Consider the following 21,873-nt stretch of genomic DNA (forward strand, 5'->3'; position numbering starts at 1 on the left):
AATCTTTTCCTTAGCTAAAGTTAAAGACAACGTCTTAGCTAAAGTTAAAGAAATGAGATTAGACACAAAACTTTTTGTATTAATACAAGTAGGAATAAAACGTAAATGCAGAAAAAAAACTCTCTAAACTTCTCTCTAAACTTTAATGGAGTTTTTTAACAACACGACTTTTCTATTTAGGGCAGTACATGAACAGTACAGTAAGGGGCATGTACAGTAATTTTTGAAATTTCCAATAAATTATTTTAACATACATAAACATTTATGTCTATGATACTTATTTGGACTGTTCCATTTATTCCTTTTGTTTTGGAAAATATTGAAAAAATTTTCTTTTCCTTTATATAAGTTTGGTTTTGTTTTCCTAAACATTTCTTCTTTAATTTTATCTTGTTAAACTATTTTAATTATTGCACAAAAATTTTCTTTCTGTATGAGCTGTGCATTTGTTTTCTGCTTTCCTATTTATGACTGTTATTTTGTAAAATTTAATTTAAATATCTTAAAAGTGAATTAAGAATTATCATAGTTTCTGAATCATTATTATATCACTAATTATAGTTTCTGAAGTGTTCCTCTGCATCATTAATTATAGTTTTCTGAAGTGTGCATTTAATAAATTTATTTTTTATCATTTGTTTCAGGGTATAACTTTAGTTCATGAAATTATCAAGCAATACAGTTTAGAAGTTGTGCAATCTTATATGACTTATATACAGGTAAAGTTTAAATCATTAGATTTCATAAAATAAGCAATTAAACTCATACATATATATAACCGATTGTTTAACTGCAAATGTACTTCTGCTTTCAATAAGTGTTGCCGAATGAGAGAAAATATCCAAATTATATCCAAGGCATATAGTAATTTAAGAAAGCGAATAGGAAGTTAGTTTAACTTTGATTATTTGAATAGATTTGTTCCACTTTTGAAAGAAGTGTTTTTACTAAAATTCTTCTAATTACTTTAATGACAAATTGAATGTAAAAATGTCTACATCTTATTAAAATTACTCATAACTCAATTTTTTCTTTGCTAAAAATGTATATCTAAATAGTTTTTCAATACATTTATGAATTACTTCTGCAAAATTATATTTTAAATATGATCAAAGTGTTGTATAATTAATTAATAAGTGACCAGAAATTTTTTTAGAAAATTCTTGCTTCCATAGTGTTGTTATATGGAATAATAGTTATACATGTAATTACATAATATACACAATAAGTTTACCATTTATATAAGTTTGTTCTTACTTAAAAAAACGCGCAAAATTCTACGTTGTGAATGCACACTTACTGTTCTGGTACCTACCATAGGTATGTATATTCTATGGCCAATCTACCAAAGAGTATGTAAAAATAAGGTTGGAAGTACTGGTTCGTTCGTCGCATGACTGGGGAATTCCCCGATCCGCCAAATACATACATTGTATTTGTATTGTGTCATAGACAACATTTTTGAAACATTTTTAATGTAATCGTTGAATTTTCACTTCGTGCAATTGAATTTTCACTTCGGCTGAACGTCTCCTTAAATTTCTTCTCATACAGAACCACAAAGGGGAAGAACTAGCCACCGAGAATTGAAATTAATTAAAAACTTATGCGCTTGTGAACGTTGTTGTATAAATTATTATTGCAAATACATTGAAAAAGTAAATGGTTTAAAATAAGGTTAACATATCAGCATTATTAGGTTTATAATTATAAAGTAAATTATTGTTTTTCTTCATTATTTTATTTTAACATTGCTAAAGGCATAGAATAATATGGAATTTTATCCATTGAAGTTATACATCTTATTTATTGAGTTTCATTTGAAGCTAGTTTATTGTGAAAGTGAGTGCTGTTTTTTTTATTGAAATTATTGTTTCAACCTGCTGTTTTCTTGAAATGTTTTATTTTAGAAGCCCTAATCAATTCCTGAACATGCTTACATTTATTAAGTAAAATATAAATTTGTTTAAAGTCAGCAGGTTTCTTAAATTGAATATTTTTTTTTTTAGTTGAGAGCAAAATGCTTGTACAACACAGTTATGATATGATAAAGTTAGGAATATACGAAATATTAAAATTTTTTATAGCGGTCGAATACGTATTCTTAATCTTTTAGCAAAATGCTGAGTTAGCAGTGAGAGACATGTTAAAAGAAATTGGAGAAACATCTCGTAAATCCAGAGGTACTACAACACTGGCAGCTAGTGACTGTATGGATGATGGCACTGTCATTAACTTAAAAATTGATATCGATGTTGATAAAGTAAGTGATCTAATTAAATCTTTATCAAGTCTTAGAATACTTTAAATTAATTTTGATTGTAGGTACTAATGGAGTGTTTTTCTTTTCACTTGATAAATTAAAATATTAATTCGAGAAATAATTCAAAAATATAAGCTATTTTTTCACAACTTTTTACCGTAATATTTGGAAAAAAATATCACGAATATTATCATAAAGCATTTCTTTGTATTATACTTATTATTCTGAATTAAAGTATAATTTTGTTTTTAATATGGTTTAAAAGTTAAATAAATAAAGAAAAACTATTGCAGCAATGTATAGTGTTTCTATGTTTTTATTCTGAAATTTTTTCTGAAATTACGCAATTTTTAATGTTAGCAATATTAGTTAAAATTTAAATTTCACTTTTGAATCTGGAAGCCACAACTTTTTCCATATCCAGATTTGAAATAAAATTTTCACATGTCCCTTTAGATTAAATTGCATGTGTTTGCCTGATATTGAAGTTTTCTGCAGCATATTATAGACATTGCATGGATATACGTTACGTTTTAATTTAAGTGTAGTTTATATGATCTTTCTTTTTTTCACAAGTGCTTTTTCAAAAACTTATTATAGTGCTTAATCGAGAGGTTATGTAAAATGTTGTATTCTTTTATGGACTTAATTTTTATTGTTATTAAACATTTAATTTTTAATTTTTTGTACTTTTGTTTCCATTTAGGGCAGTGCAGTTTTTGACTTTTCTGGTACAGGGTATCAGGTATATGGAAATTGTAATGCTCCTAGAGCTGTTACTCTTTCAGCCATTATTTACTGCCTCAGATGCATGGTTGGTCACGATGTCCCTCTGAATCAGGTGCTTAGATTAACTCTCACAATTATAATAACAAAATATATCAAATAGTATGTTACCTAAATCTTGGTTTTATTTAAGTTATTTTTTTAATATCAATTTTAAAATATTAAGGTTTTATTTTGGTTTTATAATCTCTGAGAAAATTAAATGGAATCTATTTTAGCAATACAAATTTCTTGAAAGTTTTAAAGTTTTTATATGTTCTGTATAAATGTTTTATGTAAAATATTTTTGATGGCCTCCTAAATTAACTAATTTAAGGTATTATATGTTTTTTTGATATAATTGCAATTTCTTGCACATTTTTGTTTTATTTTTTTGATAATTTTTTAGGGAATATCTTTGTAATATCTTAGTTACAATTGTAAATTTTTTTTCTTGTTTAAATCGTCTTTTTTTTGTCTTCATTATTTTTCAATGAATTTGTTTTATTTTTTATTAAAAATGAAAACTGTAAAATAATTAAGAAAGTTAATGGACATAAAAATTATTAAATTTTAAATAAGTATTTAAAATTTTAATTGAAACAATTATGTTCCAACTTCAAAAATGTTTATAAAAAAGAAAGAAAGATAAATGTAGGTACTTATTTAAAATATTTACGAATTTTGGTTTGAGCAACTTTTTGGCATTTGTAACATCTGTTCATTTTCTATACATTTCTTATTGTGTCAAAAGATTTAAGGCCTTCCACAAATGTTGGCATTGATTGTGGTTCCGTTTCTCTTTCTTCATCATCGATATCACTTTACACTTTCTCAGCTTCCAAAAACATTTCTTGAATCAACAACTTCACAAGTTTTAATGTTTTTGTCAACTGATGCATAAACATCAACTGTGATGTAAGCCGTTTTCTCAAAAAAGTAACAAAACTTCATTTCTTCTTATAAGCATCGAAAGTTGCTTCTCAAAAGAAAATAACTTCAATATTTTTTTAAATGTCCATAGGATTTCATTAACATTATGTGATAGCGTTTGTGAAGCGACTGTTAAACCAAAATGTTGCATACTGGAAAACAAAAGATGTAGTAATCATTTATTAAAGTTCAACCATATTAAAGTCATATTTTATTCTTTTAGTGAAACATCTCAGAATATTTATAATGATATAACATGTATTTATTTTAAAAACAGAAATAAAATGAACTCTAATTATTATTATCCAAACAGAATTAATTTGAATTGAAATCGATAGAAATTATTTATATTTTATCAAATAAGGGGACATCAAAATTCTACATGAGCGTAAGGAGATATGAAAAATTTGTTTTTGTTTAGTTTTGCGAATAAGGGAAGGAGGAAAGTGTAAGTAATATTCAAGTAAGGTAATTACAGTCGGACCTCTATTTAACGAAGTCGCTAAATCCCGAAAAAAAGTTCGTTATATGGAAAATTCGTTAAATAGAAAATCATCTTTTGAAATACTTACACAACGTAGAATAGGTTTTAAATTCATGGATACTAGAAATAATTAAAATTGCAATTGATGCACCTTTATCTTGTAATTTTTTTCTTTAATAGTCAGGCACTTTCGCTTCGACATTTTGCAGCCGTAAGAAAAGCAACAAGCAGTACTCTGATCCGCAATCTTAAAACAGGAGCTCTACCGAGTGAACAACGAGAAAGTTGAAAGTTTTTCTAGAAAGGAAGTGAACAGTGGGGGGTGGAGATAATAGGACATTTCAATAAGGGACCAGGGACCACACACTTTGTTGACCCATTCCTTTATCTTCTCTGCTCATTTCCTATTCAAGGAATTTGACCCTTTCCCCCCTTTTCTAGTGGGATTGCATTTCCTGTATGAAATGCAAACAAAAAGGGAAAGGAATTTTACTGCTTTCTCTAAAAGTTAAGGGGATGCGAAAATCAGTTCAAAGTTATTTCCCCCATAAAATGCGTTAACTAGTTAATAATTTTCTCAAATATTTTGGGACATGGGGAAAGTAGATCCAAAAAAAAAAAATTTCGTTAAATAGAAAATTCACTTCGCTATTTAGAAGTTATTTAACGAAGAAATTTCCAAAATGTTCTTGGTTCCACGAAAAAATTCGCAAAATAGAGAAATTCGTAAAATGGAAGTTCGTTAAATAGAAGTCCGACTGTAATTTCTTTTTTTTTTAAATCTCTCCTCATTTACTCTCCTTTTTTCCTTGTGATTTATAATCCATATTTTACAGTTTTTTTTTCAAAACTAATAATATTGACAAAAATATACTCACTGAAAATGTAGAATCCAATATTTTATAACTACAATGTTTCCTATGTTTTTATAATTTTTAAATAGATAATAGATTTTCAAAATAACATTTAATCCTCATAATTTGTAATTTTTAAATGTGTTTTTTAATACCTATTCATAGGGTTGTTTGGCTCCAGTGAAAATAGTGATACCAGAAGGAAGCATCTTGTGTCCATCAGACACGGCTGCTGTTGTGGGGGGAAATGTATTGACATCCCAAAGGGTGGTAGATGTCATATTTAAAGCATTCAAAACTTGTGCTGCCTCTCAAGTAAGTATATAAAAACTAAACTTATATAATCATGTCTTTATATAATCATCACTTTATATAATCATCACTTATATAATCATCACTTTTTAATATAAAATGTGTAAAAACTATATATATCATTTTTTTATTTCATGTTCTTCATTTATTTATAAACTACATAAAGAAACAATAAAAAGGCTCTTGAATAATAATTACAATAAAAATCTTATTAATTAAATATCCATTTTCCTCTCTGATTCACTATTTAACTTATTAGTGAGGTTATTCCCTCATGAAAACTGCTTTGTTTGTCAGCAAAGCATATTTTATGTGCCCACTGAAGTCCGTATTCACTTTTGCACGGCTTCAGCTACTGTTTAGTAAAAGTGACGCTTAAATGTTGAAATTACAATTCCATTTGGGCTGGCATAACATGGTAGGTAGGGTTTTTGATTTCCTCTGAATCTTTTATGAATAAACAATTTTCTACCCTCTCCACATAGTGGACATTCCTGTAACCAGACATAGACAGTCATTTATGCTCTGAAACGTTATTTTCTATCTCTTCAAATCAGGCATAATGTTTTTCTAAATTTGAAAAAAAAAAACTTTCTATATTAAATTTTCAAAAAAAAAAAAAAAAAACAAAAAAAAAATTTGTTGTTTCAATTTTTAAAACATGCAAGTTTTTTGCCTCATCCACAACTAAAAATATTTTTGAGCTATTTCATGTCTTAAGAGTCAATTTTTCTTCTCTCACCTTTCTATATTTTTACAAAGACAAGAAAATGATATTGCTCATGTGAGATATTTTGGATAGCAGCATCTTTTGATCTTTTTATTTGGATGACGCAGGTTATGAGGCCCCTTAAATGCACTCAATTCCTGCTTCCTACTATCCATTTAACCTAGCTTTCACTGTATTATTATTTGGTTTTCGGTGAGCTACAAATTAATACCCAAAAGTTAATATGTTATATGTTTTCTGAAATATGAATATTAGTAAATGTTTTGCTCAGTTTGTATGCGATAAAACTAGTTTTTTTAAAAATGTAATTGAGAATGTCACTAGGTTTAAAGATTTAAGGTTTATTTATTTTTTTAAAAATTTTGTAATTTTTTTTATTTATTTGAGATTTTGTATTTTTAATAATGAATTTCAAATGTTCACTTATAGGGTTGTATGAACAATATAACATTCGGAGATGAAACTGTTGGATACTATGAAACAGTTGCAGGTGGTGCAGGAGCTGTAGGTATTTCTATTTATTTTATTTAAGCTGAATCTTTGAATTATATATATATATATATATATATATATATATATATATGTGTATATATATATATATATATATATGTGTATATATATATATATATGTGTATATATATATATATATATATATGTGTATATATATATATATATGTGTATATATATATATATATATATATATGTGTATATATATATATATATATATATATGTGTATATATATATATATATATATGTGTATATATATATACACATATATATATATATATATATATATACACATATATATATATATATATATGTGTATATATATATATATATATATATATGTGTATATATATATATATATATATATATATATATATATATATATATATATATATATATATATACACACACACACAGTACCGCTCAAAAGTATCAGTACACCTAGAAACTTATAAAAAAAATGGCAAAATTCAAAGTGTCATAACTTCTTTAAAAATGATCAAAAATGCTTCTGCTTTAGCTCATTTTGAAGCTTAAAATCTCTACTTTTATGTACTCTAATTGTTTTTAATTAATATAATTTGCAACTATGTACAATTACATTCTAAACAATCATGGAAAATTGTATTAATTTCTTGTGAAGTTTGACGCGATGTACGGGCACCAAGGGGTTAGATATTGTTAAATTTTATTATACCATTCAAAAATTTGGACTTTTAGCTTTCATTTAAAAAAAAAAATTCCAAAAAAACATGTTTTTTGACGAAGTTATTGTCAAATAAAAAGAAAGGTTTTTTTCCTGAATTTAATGATTTTTCAGCAATTATAATGAATTTTAGTGTAATTATAATATGATATGAAAATTTTTTAATTAAAATAAATTAAAATTTAATATCTCTCGATAATATTATTTCCTAATTTATTATAACAATTTAAACTTTTTTTTGTGGAAATTATAATAATGAAATAAGAATCAACGTTTACAATTTAATATTTTGAAATTATTTTTTCGTATTTTTCTCAGAAAAAATTCAAAAACAAAAATGTAATAATGAAAAAATAATTTACATCATATTTTGCTTTTTTCAAAATATCCTCCCCGTGCTTTTATAACTGCAGCACACACTCGAGGCATCCGATCAATCAGCTTTTTTAATGTTAGTATTTCATTATTATATTTTCCACAAAAAAAAGTTAAAATTGTTATAATAAATTATGAAATAATATTATCGAGAAATATTAAATTTTAATTTATTTTAATTAAAAAATTTTCATATCATATTATAATTACACTAAAATTCATTATAATTGCTGAAAAATCATTAAATTCTGAAAAAAAACCTTTTTTTTTATTTGACAATAACTTTGTCAAAAAACATGTTTTTTTGGAATTTTTTTTTTAAATGAAAGCTGAAAGTATAAAATTTTCAATGGTATAATAAAAATTAACAATATCTAACCCCTTTGTGCCCGAACATTGCGTCAAACTTCACAAAAAATTAATAAAATTTTCTATGATTGTTTAGAGTGTAATTGTACAGTCCGCAAAAAAAAAAAAGATATCACCCTGAATAACTTTCGTTCTAATGATCAGATTTTCACGAACTAAGTGTTAATCTTAATGGTTCCTGGGGGTGACCTCAAATATGCTAAATAATTAGTGCTAACTATTAATTAAGTTACGAAATCAGACACAAAAACGTACTTTCTCTGAATAAACATTTATTTTTTCTTACATATTTGGATTCTTAACCTTCAAAATATAGGGGGTAGCCGCAATCTGGGAAATATGGTCCCCATAGTTTGGTCAGGAGAGCGATCCAAAGTTCGTACCCCTTAATGTTAATTTCACTTTTTACGTTTTTAGTCACATTTTAAAAACTAATAAAGCAATTCGATGAAAATTTCACCCAGTCATAAAACTCATTTACCCAAAGATAATTTCACGAAAAAAATAATTTTTAATAATTGTTAATTATTTTTTATTATTTAATTAAATTAAGGATGAAAAATTTTTGAATTATAAGGTATGAATTTTTTTATACCATATTAATCTACATATTTTTCAATTGAAAAATCTAAAGTTTCAACTGTTTTTATTTATTAGAAGCTGAGAAAAATTAAAATTAATTATTTTTAAAAAAATAATTTGGCGACAATGAAGAAATGATTAAATGGGGCGATTAATATTAAAATGTGATAAACTTGCTAGGAACTTGACTTCGCACGCTTAGCATAAAATTTCATTCATATTTTTTTCGCTAATAATCGTTTGCTTATCTTTTCATTTTTATTTTTTAAGCTATAAAATACGATGTTTCTTTTTTAGTCGTCTAAAATTCTATTTGCAATTTAGTAAAGAAATTTGAATAAAACATTTTATTGAATAAAATACATTTTATTCAGAGAATGTGGAGTTTTATAAAAGCATGCTTCTGATAGAATATGATTATACAACAGATTGTGCTTCTTTAATGTGATTATTTTTTATTTTTTAGTTTTTTTCTTCTCAATAACTGATAAAATTTCAATAATATACACACGAATGAATAAATTTGGAATAAAATATTCATCAATTTCTTGAATATATATTTTATGAATATTAATAAAAATACGTAGTCAACATCTTTAAGCATCTCTCACAACATCGCAAATTTCTCAAAATCTTATAGGGTAAACTAACCAGTAAAGAAATACTTAAGCTTAGCTTGTCTTTAAAAAAAATCATATAAATTTCAAAATTTGTAATTTTAGCTAAATGAGGTATTTGTTATTAAATGCATGTCGACATATTTGTTATTAAATGCAAATTATGTAAAAAAAATTTAGATAACTTACATAATATTGTTTTAAGCTTTTGGCGGTTTAAATAATAAGTAGTAAGATAACCAAGTGAAGGAACAGTTCTTAAATTGAATAAACACTAAATTTTCCAGTGAATGAACACTTAATTTTGAGAATGTTTGATGCTCGTTAGGAATCCTTAGGCCACACAGATATCTGTCGCCCTGTAGATGCCTGAATTGACGGCTGTTAACACAGGTGGGCATTAGGAAAAAAAAATCTTTTAAGTTTTCGTGCCCCCATTTCAGTATCTTAAGGGCCTTAAGAGCTCTGTTTAAAAAGAGAGTATCATATCAGATATATATATATATATATATATATATATATATATATATATATATATATATATATATATATATATATATATATATATATATAAGAAAACAAAAATAATCATAGTAGCAGTATTTGGTGGTAAATGTAGCTTATCGTAATTGAAGAATATGCTGTGCGACATTTTATGGTGAATTTGCGAACGTAAGTTTCAGAATGTATCGAAACATGTGGATGCTATTTGCTAATCATCTTTATCCAAAGAAAACCATGTAACGTAAATATCTAGCAAAATGAAGCAATTTTTTAAACAATGAATCATACAATATGCAACATATTATTTCAATATCTTATTCTTAAACATAACATATTTTAATGTTTTTAAAATGCCACTAAACATTCAGCAATTCCTTGAGTTATAGAAAAAAGAAATATCGTAAATTATAGAAAACCTTGTGAATGTGCATTAGAATTACTATACAATCTACATTTTATTTTTCAAGCACTTTTTTTTTCTTCAAACTTTCGTGCCTAGAAGACTCGATTAAAGCTGTAAAAATCTCTATCCCTAAAATTTTGTATATAGCTATTATAAGTTACGTTAATTTGATTTTAGTATGAAATCCTCGAATAAACATAGCAAAAATAGCATAATCTAAATAATATCAGATAAAAAGTTCATGTATTTAAATTCTAAAAACTTATAAATCGATTCAAATTTTCTTTTCAAAGGAGATTAAAATAATTTTTTTTCTTTTCTTTTTTTCTTTTTTTTTTGCTTTTTGGCCATAAATAAACTTAAAAATTGTCTATTGCCTAGAAACTTCGAGATGTTTTCTATTAACTATTAATTAAACCTCTCAGAGCAATCACAAAACATTATTTCATTTTTTTTACAGTCAGAAATTGGTTGCCTAGCAACCTAGTAAAATTAAGCGTTTCTCTTTTGAATCAGTCAATGGGTTATCTTAAAATATTAATTTGCGCAGGCGACTTTTTTTGGCGGTTTTCTGGACTATCGCCAAATATATAAACCTTTATTGCAACCCAATTTACGACCCAATTGTTTTAAAATTTTGTCTACCCCCCCTAATTCAAGTGTCTAGATTCCAAATATGTAAAAAAAAATGTATGTTTATTCAGAGAAAGCACGTTTTTGTGTCTGATTTCGTAACTTAATTAATAGTTAGCACTAATTAATTAGCATATTTGAGGTCACCCCCAGGAACCATTAAGATTGACACTTAGTTCGTGAAAATCGGATCATTAGAACGAAAGTTATTCAGGGTGATATCTTTTTTTTTTTGCGGACTGTACATAGTTGCAAAATATATTAACTAAAAACAATTAGAGTACATAAAAGTAGAGATTTTAAGCTTCAAAATGAGCTGAAGCAGAAGCATTTTTGATCATTTTTAAAGAAGTTATGACACTTTGAATTTTGCTATTTTTTTATAAGTTTCTAGGTGTACTGATACTTTTGAGCGGTACTGTATATATATATATATATATATATATATATATATATATATATATATATATATGTTAAAAAGTTAATCAAAATTCAATCCCAACCACGTTGGCAGATGCAAATGCTTATGCAAAGTCAAGACTATTCCCCCCTTTAAAAATCAAAGCCCACGATCAAATAACTAATCTTGACATCGATAGGAAGACAGCCACTACTCTCATCAGACTAAGAACAAAACATCATAAAAACATGAAAATTTCTACAGATAAGACTAGAAAATATCAAAACTGTGGCAACTGTCTTAATGTGGAACTGACACCATATCATGTTTTTAACTGCCCTGCAGTCGCTGCAGGCCTTCACCTCTTAAACTACCCCACAGAAGAGGATTTGTATTCTTTTAATGCCATGGAAATAACAAAAACTATTCAAGCACACCATGAAATATGATTCTATAGAGGATACGACACCAACCAACCAACCAGTTAATTAAATTCTTGTTAATATTTCTTAATTTAACATGACCATTCTGCCATCTGACTAGATGCTAGCAGGTATCTAAAAGTAGCTTTGTACAGCTATGGTGAAAAATTAAGTGCGCTATGGTGCTTTTTTTAAAAAATTGTTAGTGGCTTAACGATAACAATTATGTTGAATTCATTCATGACGTGAACTGTGCAATTGCTCTGAGTCGGAAGCAGCAAATTAATAAGGAGTGATCGTTTAAGACAATGGCATATCTCGTAAGATAAAAGTCACTGAAAGAGTAGTTCACATTCAAGTTTTATGTTATTCTGTATTATATCATTCTTACTACTTAGACATTACACCATCTAACTACCACTTAGTATTAGCTATGTATTAGCTGTGGTTTTTTAGTTGTAGTTCATAGGCATGAACAATAGTTAAGAAACTGAAATAATTTCTCATTCTCCATCAGGCAATTTTCTGATTCTAGGGGAGGAAACTTTTAAGCGTATGAGCTTGTATCACATAATTAATTTAGTTGAAGTTAAAGGAGATTATCGTACTTAAAATGCATTTTTATGAAATTGCTAGATCTTTATTTCTCATTAAAACTGCATGAGCTGATTTGGATGTAAGATAGTTTGTACTAGTGCGATGCATTCTAAAACAAAGTTGAGTTATATTGAAAATTGGTTTAAATATTCTTGTAATTCTTCCTAATTTTTAATGGAATATTGTGTAATATGCAAATAAAAATTGATTCTAGTTTATTGCAATTTGTTCATTTTTATTATTTTGTAAAATTGTATGTTACATTGTAAAAATATTTTGCTTTGTTTTTTGATTTAACAAATTAAATGACACATGATGTCAGATGCTTTTGCATTTTCTATTTAATGTGAAAGATCAGTAAAATTCAATCTAAAATGTATGTCAACTATTTTATAGATTTATACATCAGGAATAATATAGATTGCAATGAATGTTGCAATCAACATTTTTCCGACATGTTTTTCTCGTTTTGACATTTTATGACTCCCATTTTGTAATTTTCTCTTTAAAAAGTTTTTTTTAAAAACTGTCTAGGAACCAAGAATATTTTATAATTTTAAAAAAATTGTAAAATATATCAAAAATTAAATTTTTAAAAATCTTTTTCAAATTTTTACAAAATTTGTACTTTATGAAACTTTAAGTAAATGTGTACATTATTTAAACGATAACTAAATTAAAATAAGTGTATTAATTAGATTCTGAATAAAAATATTTCGAAATGTAATACAATTTATTTAGTTGTCAGTATTTTAAAAATAACAGACATAAAAGTTATATTGATATTATTAAATTCAAACATTGTACTGTAAGTGGGGTTTTATGTTTTAAAAATTTTTTTTATGTGTATTTTTGATTTATAAAGTACTTGAAGCAAAACAATTTTTACATGAAAATAAAATTCAGACTTTTTTACAACTTTTTTGTGTGATTATAACGAATACTATTCATCAAAATGTTTTATTTACTTTTTTTAACAATAACAAAAAAAAGAAGAAAAAAAACGGGATTTTTTTTTTTTTTTTTTTAGTGTTACTAGTTTTTATTTGCTTAAATTTTAGGGTCCTGACTGGCATGGCCGTAGTGGAATCCATACTCATATGACTAACACTAGAATTACAGATCCTGAAATTTTAGAACGAAGGTAATTTTTAATAGTTTATAATTGCTGTTTACACTTTTTTTTGTTTTTTTTGTAGTATATTTTAAAACTAAGAAATTTATCTCTTTAATTCAAATTGAAACTTTTGTTACAACAATTGTAATAATTTTCACTAAATAAGTATATTAAATCAAAATATTTTTGGTCCCGCAGTGGACTGATCGTTAAGACACGGTTCCCAGCAAATCACCGAAGTCAAGCATCTCTGACTACGGTCAGTGTGCGGGTGGGTGACCACTTGGATCAGTCTGCGTAGGGACCGAGGGTGTGTGGTATTGGTCCTTGTTAAACTGTTCTACCGTAAAGTGATCGACTTCGCGTGCAGGTTGTCGAGTTACTGAAGCGGGGGTGCCATCCCCTCTGCAGAGGATCAAAATTGTGACGCCATGTCTTCAGATCATCCTCAGGGTGTTTCCCAGACCGTCGCCAATAGCCCATCGTGCAGCTCTAGTGCGACATAGATTAATTGCAACAACAACGAAATATTTTAAATAAAGATTAGTTTAAAAATCACTATATTTGTATTTTTTATTAAACGCTTGACTGTTCTAGGTTTATATCGAAAGTAAGATAGTGCATATACTTTAACTTGTTATTATTGATTTTGAAATAATCAAAAATCCTTTGCCCATCTATTGTTTATTTTACCTAAAAATTTTCTTTAGTTTTAAGCTGTATTTGTTTAAATTTTTAACTATGATTAGTATTGCATTCATAGATTATATTTCATAAACTAATATGAAATAATAATAAATAAGCATAACTTAGCAGCCCTCTCTATATTGTAACATTTTATGACGTATAATCCTTATGTGAGACATGTTTTGAGTTTGTATGAAGACCTTCAATATTTTTGAGTATAAGTAAATTATTATACTCTTTTTTTTCATGCTAATAAAAGAACTACCCAACCAAAATTTAAAAGTCTGCATTAAAATTTTCACAATGTCCAAATTAAAAGCAAATTTGTTTAAATCATTATGAAATAATATAAGAGCAAATGTTGCTTAATGCTTTTTTTGTGATATTGAGTACTTTAAAAAAAATATCATTAATTTCCTCTGAAAAATAAGTGTATTCAGTCAATTTTTTTCATTTTTAAGTTTATATTAAAGTGATATATTTTTGTGTATGTTTTTTAAATAATAAATGGTCTGTAACATTGCGCAGAAACGAAATAAGTATAAAATAGCGAAGTTCAAAAGGGAAATTAACTTTTCATTGATGTCAGAAAATATTATCATCAAATATTAATAGGAAACAGTTGGCATTTTGTCAGAAAGAAACCTATCTCTTCTAGGATACTGGAAAAAAGTGAAGAAACCCCCCCCCCCCCCCGGAAGGAAATGGAAGAAACTGGACAAAATGGAATATATCCTAAAAAAACCCAACAATAATTATTAACAACAACTATTTAATGAATAGTTTGAATTTAGGACAAATTAAATTTAATTTCAAATTAGAAAATAAAATATTTTTTATTTAATTTTTTTGAAAAAATAATTATTTTCATTTTAATTTTATGCAGAAGTTATATATTAATTAAAAAATGTGAGATAAAAAATTTTGTTAAAGTTTTTTCAACTAGTTAGTTTTTTAATGCATGCATATTTAAAAAAAATTTATATAGTGATTTTGTTTTTAATTAAATTTTTTTTAAGTGAAACAAACTAATATTCTTTAATAATAAAATCTGAAGAACTTAGTTTCTCTCCTAAAGTTATAATGCTAGTAAATCCAAAGCAAAATACTGTAAAGCTACTGAAATGTGAAAAAAAATACTTTGCTGTAACATTTATGATTGAAAACTTAGTTGAAACAATTGATTTAGTGTCTACGAAATCGACCACCAAAATATGTTTCAAACCTAAAAGAGAGATCCTTTCAAGAAATGTTTCACCTCCTCTTTCTAATTCTTTGAAAACAGAGAAATCTGTTCCCTTATTAGAAGCTATTTGTCAGTTGCCACTCATATTAAAACTAGAGAATGAATGAGAGATTCTTTTTAATGTCACCCTGGAGCAAAAGAAACCATTATTTGACTCTTTTGAGATATTTTGCAAATAATAACGAAGCGTTTCCATGAAAAAAACCCTTTTTTTGGAGATGGTGGGAAAAAACAGTCAGTCCTTGACTGATCCAAATAATTAGGTAAACTGGCAGATAGGTGTTTGAATAATCTACTGTATTTTTTTATTGATTAATTCTGTTTTCTTAAGTTCTGTAAATAATTTGAATATTTCACAATAAGTTCTTATTTTATAAAATATATTACTTTAAGTGTATGTGTTTACTGAAAGACATATTAAGTTTTTTCAATTGTCAATGTATAATAAAACTGATAACTGATGGCTTGTATAATGAAAACAAAATTTAAGTACAATCTCCTTATTATATTAACATTAATCCTTAGTTGAAATTTTTTCAACAATTTATTAGCCCTGAGTAACTGAAGTAAAAGTTCTGTATCATAAACTATAAAGGTGCAAAAAGTTGACAGGTTTTCGGATGCACAAAAATTGATGCCCTTTCTTAAGATTCACCAAATTTGAATAAAGAAAAAAAATTGGCAAAGAAAGCACAAGTTTCCAATGAAAGAAAATAAAAAATTAAATAAATATGAAAAGCAAAACTAGAAAAGCAGCAATAGTCGAAATCGAAATTGAGGCAGGAGGCTTTTCCAATCGCTATTGAATGGGTAGAATGGAAATTTTTATGTCATTAGTTTTTTTTTTTTACTTCTAATTTTTGTTTTCCAGCCTTGGTATTGTGTATAACTTGGTTTTATGTTTTCTTTTAAAATATTGTGTTTATTTGTTCATTAATAAAATATCTTGCAACCGTAAGATTCAATTGTGATAAAAAATTATCAAAATTTTAGGTATCCTGTTATATTGGAAAAATTCCACTTAAATCCTGGTACAGGTGGAAAAGGAAAATTTAAAGGAGGAGATGGAGTTATAAGAAAATTGGTTTTTAGAAAAGACTGCATGCTATCAATTCTAACAGAACGAAGAGTATTTGCCCCCTATGGATTAGAAGGTTAAAGTTTAAATTTTCTAAGGACTTATGTGAATTTATTTTGAATAAATTTGTTTATTATATGAAAATGTAAAATTTTTTTATGTTAAATTGAAGTCTAATCAGAGGACAAGAGAAACATATTATATTAGTGGATAAAATGCAATCATTTTTAGCAGTATTTAAATTTTCAATAATAGTTTTGTTGTATAAAATTTCTCTTGTAATTTAATTTTTAAATATTAACTTGGTGTGCCATTTAAAAAGAGAAAAAATTCCAATTTTATTACTTATAATGATAAGCATACTTTAGCCTAGAAAAATTTGTGATTTACGTGATTAATTTTTAAATTAGTAAAATTGCTCTTTTAAAATGCTATTTTAATTGCTATTTTATTATGGTTATTTTGTTGATTGTTAATAAAAAAAGGGAAAATTATGTGGATAAAGATTTATAATTTTAATAACTGTGGGAGAAACAGTTTTATTCATAGTTTGGTTTTATTATTCGAGTAGAATTAGATTGGAAGTGCAATATGACTTGCTGTTATTTGAATGTAATTTTATGGATTAATCCGTTGATTAAATGGGACAGCAATAAGCATGTGTGCTTCTCTGTCATACCATCTCAGTATGCTTACAGTAGAGCTGAAAAAAAGCAGTCTATTTATTTTTATAAAAAATATAAATTTGTACTCATCCTTCTGCATAGTTTGCATGGTGTCAAAAAATATGGAAAAGGAACTTGATTTATCACATGGATTTTCCAAACATATTTAGAATTGCACATTAAATTAAAAAACTAAAGAAAAGCAAACAAACTGAACCTCCGGCAATGGAGCAGGTAAAATGGGGATTAAGGTTTCAAAATCAAAAATCTAAATCTCCATTTTTTTTATCGCAGATTTGATTTATTTAGAAAATGTACCCCAATGCAACCTATTGGTTTCTTATTTTAGTAAACAGATGGTGCTGCAATTACAGGTAAAAAGTGTTTAAATGAAATATCTCGAGAAATGGATGTCATATAAAAAAAGCTATAATAGATGATTTTGGTACTATTATGACATTACAGAAAAAACTCAATGTCTGGTGAATCCTAAGTTTTACCGCTAAAGCCTAGCTTATATCAAAGTGGCCTGGTAAAAGTCCAAACTATGCTTTAATATGATTCCATTTTGGGCTTTCACCAAGCCTTTGCCTTAAAACCTCGTAGTTGCCAAGACACTTTGGTAAATCCTAGATTTTACCTGTATCTCTTAAGATTTTTCCAGACTTGGGGTTTTTACAGTTATTACAGTAAAAACCTGAAGTTTGGAAAATCCTGGGTCTCTCTGGTAAAACCTAACTTTTACCAAAGTAGTTCACAAAAAGCTAGTTTTAAAACTAAACGCCTCATGGTAAAACCTAGGAGTTACCAAGCCACTTTGATAAATCATTTTGGTTTACTGGTAAAATCTAGGAGTTACCAAGCCACTGTGATAAATCATTTCGGTTTACTGTTAAAACCTCGGATGTAAAAAATTCAGCCTATGACCTTCAGACATTAAAAGTGACATCACACTCGAAGGCCCTTATCTGGTGAGGACCAACTTTGATGTAACCAAATGCATCATTTGAAAATATTTCAAAGTTGTATCCATTACAGTTTTGATCCGATAAATATTTCTCTTGATAATTCCCCGTTCCCACACTTTTCAGACACCCCGTATAAGGTAAAATTTTTGTTTACTTAGTTTTATGTTTTGCTTATAAGCTTTTTTTTGTAAAAAAAAAATAGGTGGAGAAGATGGAAGTAAAGGACTTAATTTATTGATACGCAATGATGGGCGTACTATTAATCTAGGAGCTAAAAATTCAACCACTGTCCGTGCTGGAGTAAGTTATGCTTTTTTTTCTATATTGTAAAAGTAATTTGTTGATAGTTTGTTTCTTATAATTTTTTTTTTAATAAATGGAAATTGAATTATTTCATGTGTTTCATAGTTTTTTTATTTTGATTTTTTGTTACTACTCTATTGGGAGAGCCATAAAAAAATGAATTATTAACCGCACTTGTAATATATTAGGAACCTATTACTGCAGTACATATTGATTATCACAAAACAAGTGGTTCTAAACAAGTACTAGTAATATATTACATAATTTGAAATCTGTATGATTCTCTTGATTATGTTTTTTGTTACTCTGTTAGCTATTCAAATATTTAAATTCCAGGAATAAACATAAATTTGAAAAAAAAAAGTGTCTAGCATTAAAATATTTATAATATTTGCAGTGTTTCCCAAACTTATGACTTTTGTGTACCCTTTTTAAATTGTTTGTAATACTGTGTACCACTAATAAAAAAATGAATGCATTTTCTTAAAAATGTTTCTTTTTCTTTTTTGGTGCAAAGTTTTGTTAATAAATTTATTTGCATCAGTGAGAAGGGTGATATAGTTTTTGTATAATTCGGTTCATTGTGGTCAATTTTAGTCTGAGATGTGATTCCACGTCCAATAATCTATTTCTTTTTTTCGACTTAATGTCCACGAATGCTGAAAAAGCGACTTCACATAAATATGAAGTTGGAAGAGGCAAAATATATTTCACAACTTTTTCTGTTAAGACTGGATACATATTTTGCATTTGCAGCCAGAATGATGTTAAAGTACACTCCTCATGTTTATTTTTCAAGAATCTGTCTGAAGCCAATTCCAATAATTGCTTTTCTTCCGCATGCGACAATCCTTCTGGCATGGATGTTGTATTAATATATTTATTTGCATCAGTATATATATATATTAATATATTTATATGCATTAAACAGATATCTTATCCATTAAATTTTTTTTTAAATCGGGGGAATTACACAAAAGTTAAAAATCACTACTGGCTGTTGACACCACTAATTATTAACTGTTAACTCTGCAAGAAATAGCCAATAGAAGAATACGCAATCGTAAATTTTCATGGCTAGCTTTGTTTTTTAAATTTTTTTTTTAAATTTTCGTTTGTTGCAAGATATTTCGCATAAGAACTCGTACCCCCGTTAAACTGTTCCTGTGGCCCTGGGGGTACACGTACCACACTTTGGGAAACACTGCTGTAATGCATTGATTTTATTAATGTTTTTTCCTTTGTAGGATTCATTTCTGCTGCATACGCCTGGAGGTGGAGGTTATGGAAAACAATGTGATTGAGAACTTTTTAATATAATTAGCTTAAAATTATTTTTGTAAAATTTTATAATCAGAGAGTAATATTTGTTTAAAAATTTGCTATAAATTTATCAATAAAAACTATATTTTTAATTCACTATTTTTTGTGTATTTATTTATTTTTATTTAATTCTCTCTTTTATTATTCTATTTAACTTGGACATTTCTGCTCACTCATTTTTTTTAAAACCATATATTAAAATAAGAAGTATTTTACAAGACGCAGAAAAAAGTAGGGTAATATCTTATTAAGGAGTAGTTTTTTCTAAAATCTATTTTATTTAGAGATTAGGTGTCTTAATACCTTAAAATAATGAACCCAAAGAACTGTGAACAGAAAAAATTGAGTATAACTGATTCTCTTACTGGCGTACTGTTGAAAAAACATTTTTGTTGTTTATAGTGACTCTTGGACAAGCCAAGCTCACCAGCCATTGCGAATTAAGCCAGGAAAGTCTCTCATTTGATAAGAGAACACCGCAAAGGTGAAAGTACGTCTTAGAACACTCTGATAGATGGCAGTACATCTCGTTCGTGAGGCCACTTCCACCATTTAGATCTGAAGGGAAAGGAAATTTTCACCAGATTCCCCGTTCCCGAGGTATTGCTTAGTGACCGAGCATAAGACTTTTGATTCCACAGATTTGACGAGCACGTATTCGGCAGGTTTTAATGGAGTCGAGAATCAAACCCTAGCCTCTTTCGGACCACAGTACGATTCTCTAATCACTGGGCTACCATGGTCAATAATTTTTCTTGAATTTTCGGGTTGTTTAGATTCATAAATTAAAAAATTTTTCATCGATTTTTTTATCAGTATGTTCTAAATTGCAATTTTTAAGACAGTAAGTAAACTCATTTTACGGCATAATTTTTCTATTATAAACAATTTTTAATTCTAATATTGTTTACTAAAATGCCTAATGGTTATTTTTCTTTTTGAATATTTTGTCATATCTTTGTAACTGTTTAAGAGAATTGAACTATTTTTGTCTGAATTATAAATTTTTTTAGGCATTACTAATTCCACGTAAAAAATAATTTCTTTACAATTATTAATTATTTCGCTTATTTAGTTAATATTTGAATAAATTTTAAATTGTAAGATAATTTTTTCATAACGTTTATGTATTTTTTGATCTATCATTTACATTCCTACACTCGAACCAGATTAAATTACGTTTTTTTTGCCGTGAAAATCCAGTCATTAGATCAAAAGTTATTCAGGAAGTAACTTTTTCTTTTTATGTTACTCTCTGTTACTTACGTTAAGCTGTTTAAATCTGCTGCAATCACAATTGTTAAGCTGTTGTAATCAAGTGGATGTTGAATTTTAATATGTTTGTAATTTTTCTTCTGTAAAAGCTGTTTTTCCTTCTGGTTACTTCCAGTGCAGCAAAGTTAACGTACCTTATGGTAAAAGGGCTTTTTGAGGAAATGGCAATTAAGAACAAATTAAATTTTTCCTACTTTATTAGTCACTTTAAACAATAGGATTACTTTTCTTAAATTTGCTTTCTATTATAATTATTAACAATACAGAGAAATCAAGGTGTTTAATGAACTTTTTAACGAAAAAAAAAAAAACTTAGAAATTATTTATAGATAAACTTATTAACACTTTTTTTATAGATAAACTTATTCAGAGACAAGATTGTTTTCTAGAGACATTAAACCTTATTTTTTAAGTATTTGACATGTGTAATTTATGAATTAATCATTAAATCCTAAATTTGCTATTTTGTGGTTATATACACTCATTGCTGTAAAGATTAGCGCACCTAGAGAGAGTTGTCAGAAGGAAATGAAATTTTGTACAACGTTAATGTAAGTAAGTGGATAAAAAATCAAAGCAAAATGATCATTTATGGCATGGAAAATACAAATGAATGGAGGTTTTAGTTACCTTCTTTAACCACCTCCAGCACTTATGCAGGATGCGGTACCGTCGAACAGTGAAGCCTACAAGTCCCTTAAGATGACCTGCAATACCTAGTTCGACAGTTGCTGTAAAAACGCCGCTAAATCGA

General features: G+C 27.0%; 1 protein-coding gene across 1 annotated transcript in view; it reads left to right on the top strand.

The window, feature by feature from the left end:
• The window catches only part of LOC107456462 (5-oxoprolinase), a 54,785-nt gene extending 34,842 nt beyond the window's left edge, over positions 1-19,943 (top strand). The window contains exons 26-34 of the mRNA XM_043042841.3: positions 645-719; positions 2,117-2,263; positions 2,970-3,104; positions 5,465-5,614; positions 6,771-6,845; positions 13,519-13,601; positions 16,501-16,661; positions 18,421-18,518; positions 19,769-19,943. Of these exons, the coding sequence (XP_042898775.2) occupies positions 645-719; positions 2,117-2,263; positions 2,970-3,104; positions 5,465-5,614; positions 6,771-6,845; positions 13,519-13,601; positions 16,501-16,661; positions 18,421-18,518; positions 19,769-19,825 (981 nt within the window). The 3' untranslated portion in view covers positions 19,826-19,943. The remainder of the gene's footprint in view (positions 1-644; positions 720-2,116; positions 2,264-2,969; positions 3,105-5,464; positions 5,615-6,770; positions 6,846-13,518; positions 13,602-16,500; positions 16,662-18,420; positions 18,519-19,768) is intronic.
• The last annotated feature ends 1,930 nt before the right edge of the window (positions 19,944-21,873 follow it).

Source organism: Parasteatoda tepidariorum, chromosome 1 (genome assembly GCF_982258835.1).
Source record: "Parasteatoda tepidariorum strain Cologne lab strain chromosome 1, Ptep-v5.0, whole genome shotgun sequence".
Classification (NCBI taxonomy): domain Eukaryota; kingdom Metazoa; phylum Arthropoda; class Arachnida; order Araneae; family Theridiidae; genus Parasteatoda; species Parasteatoda tepidariorum.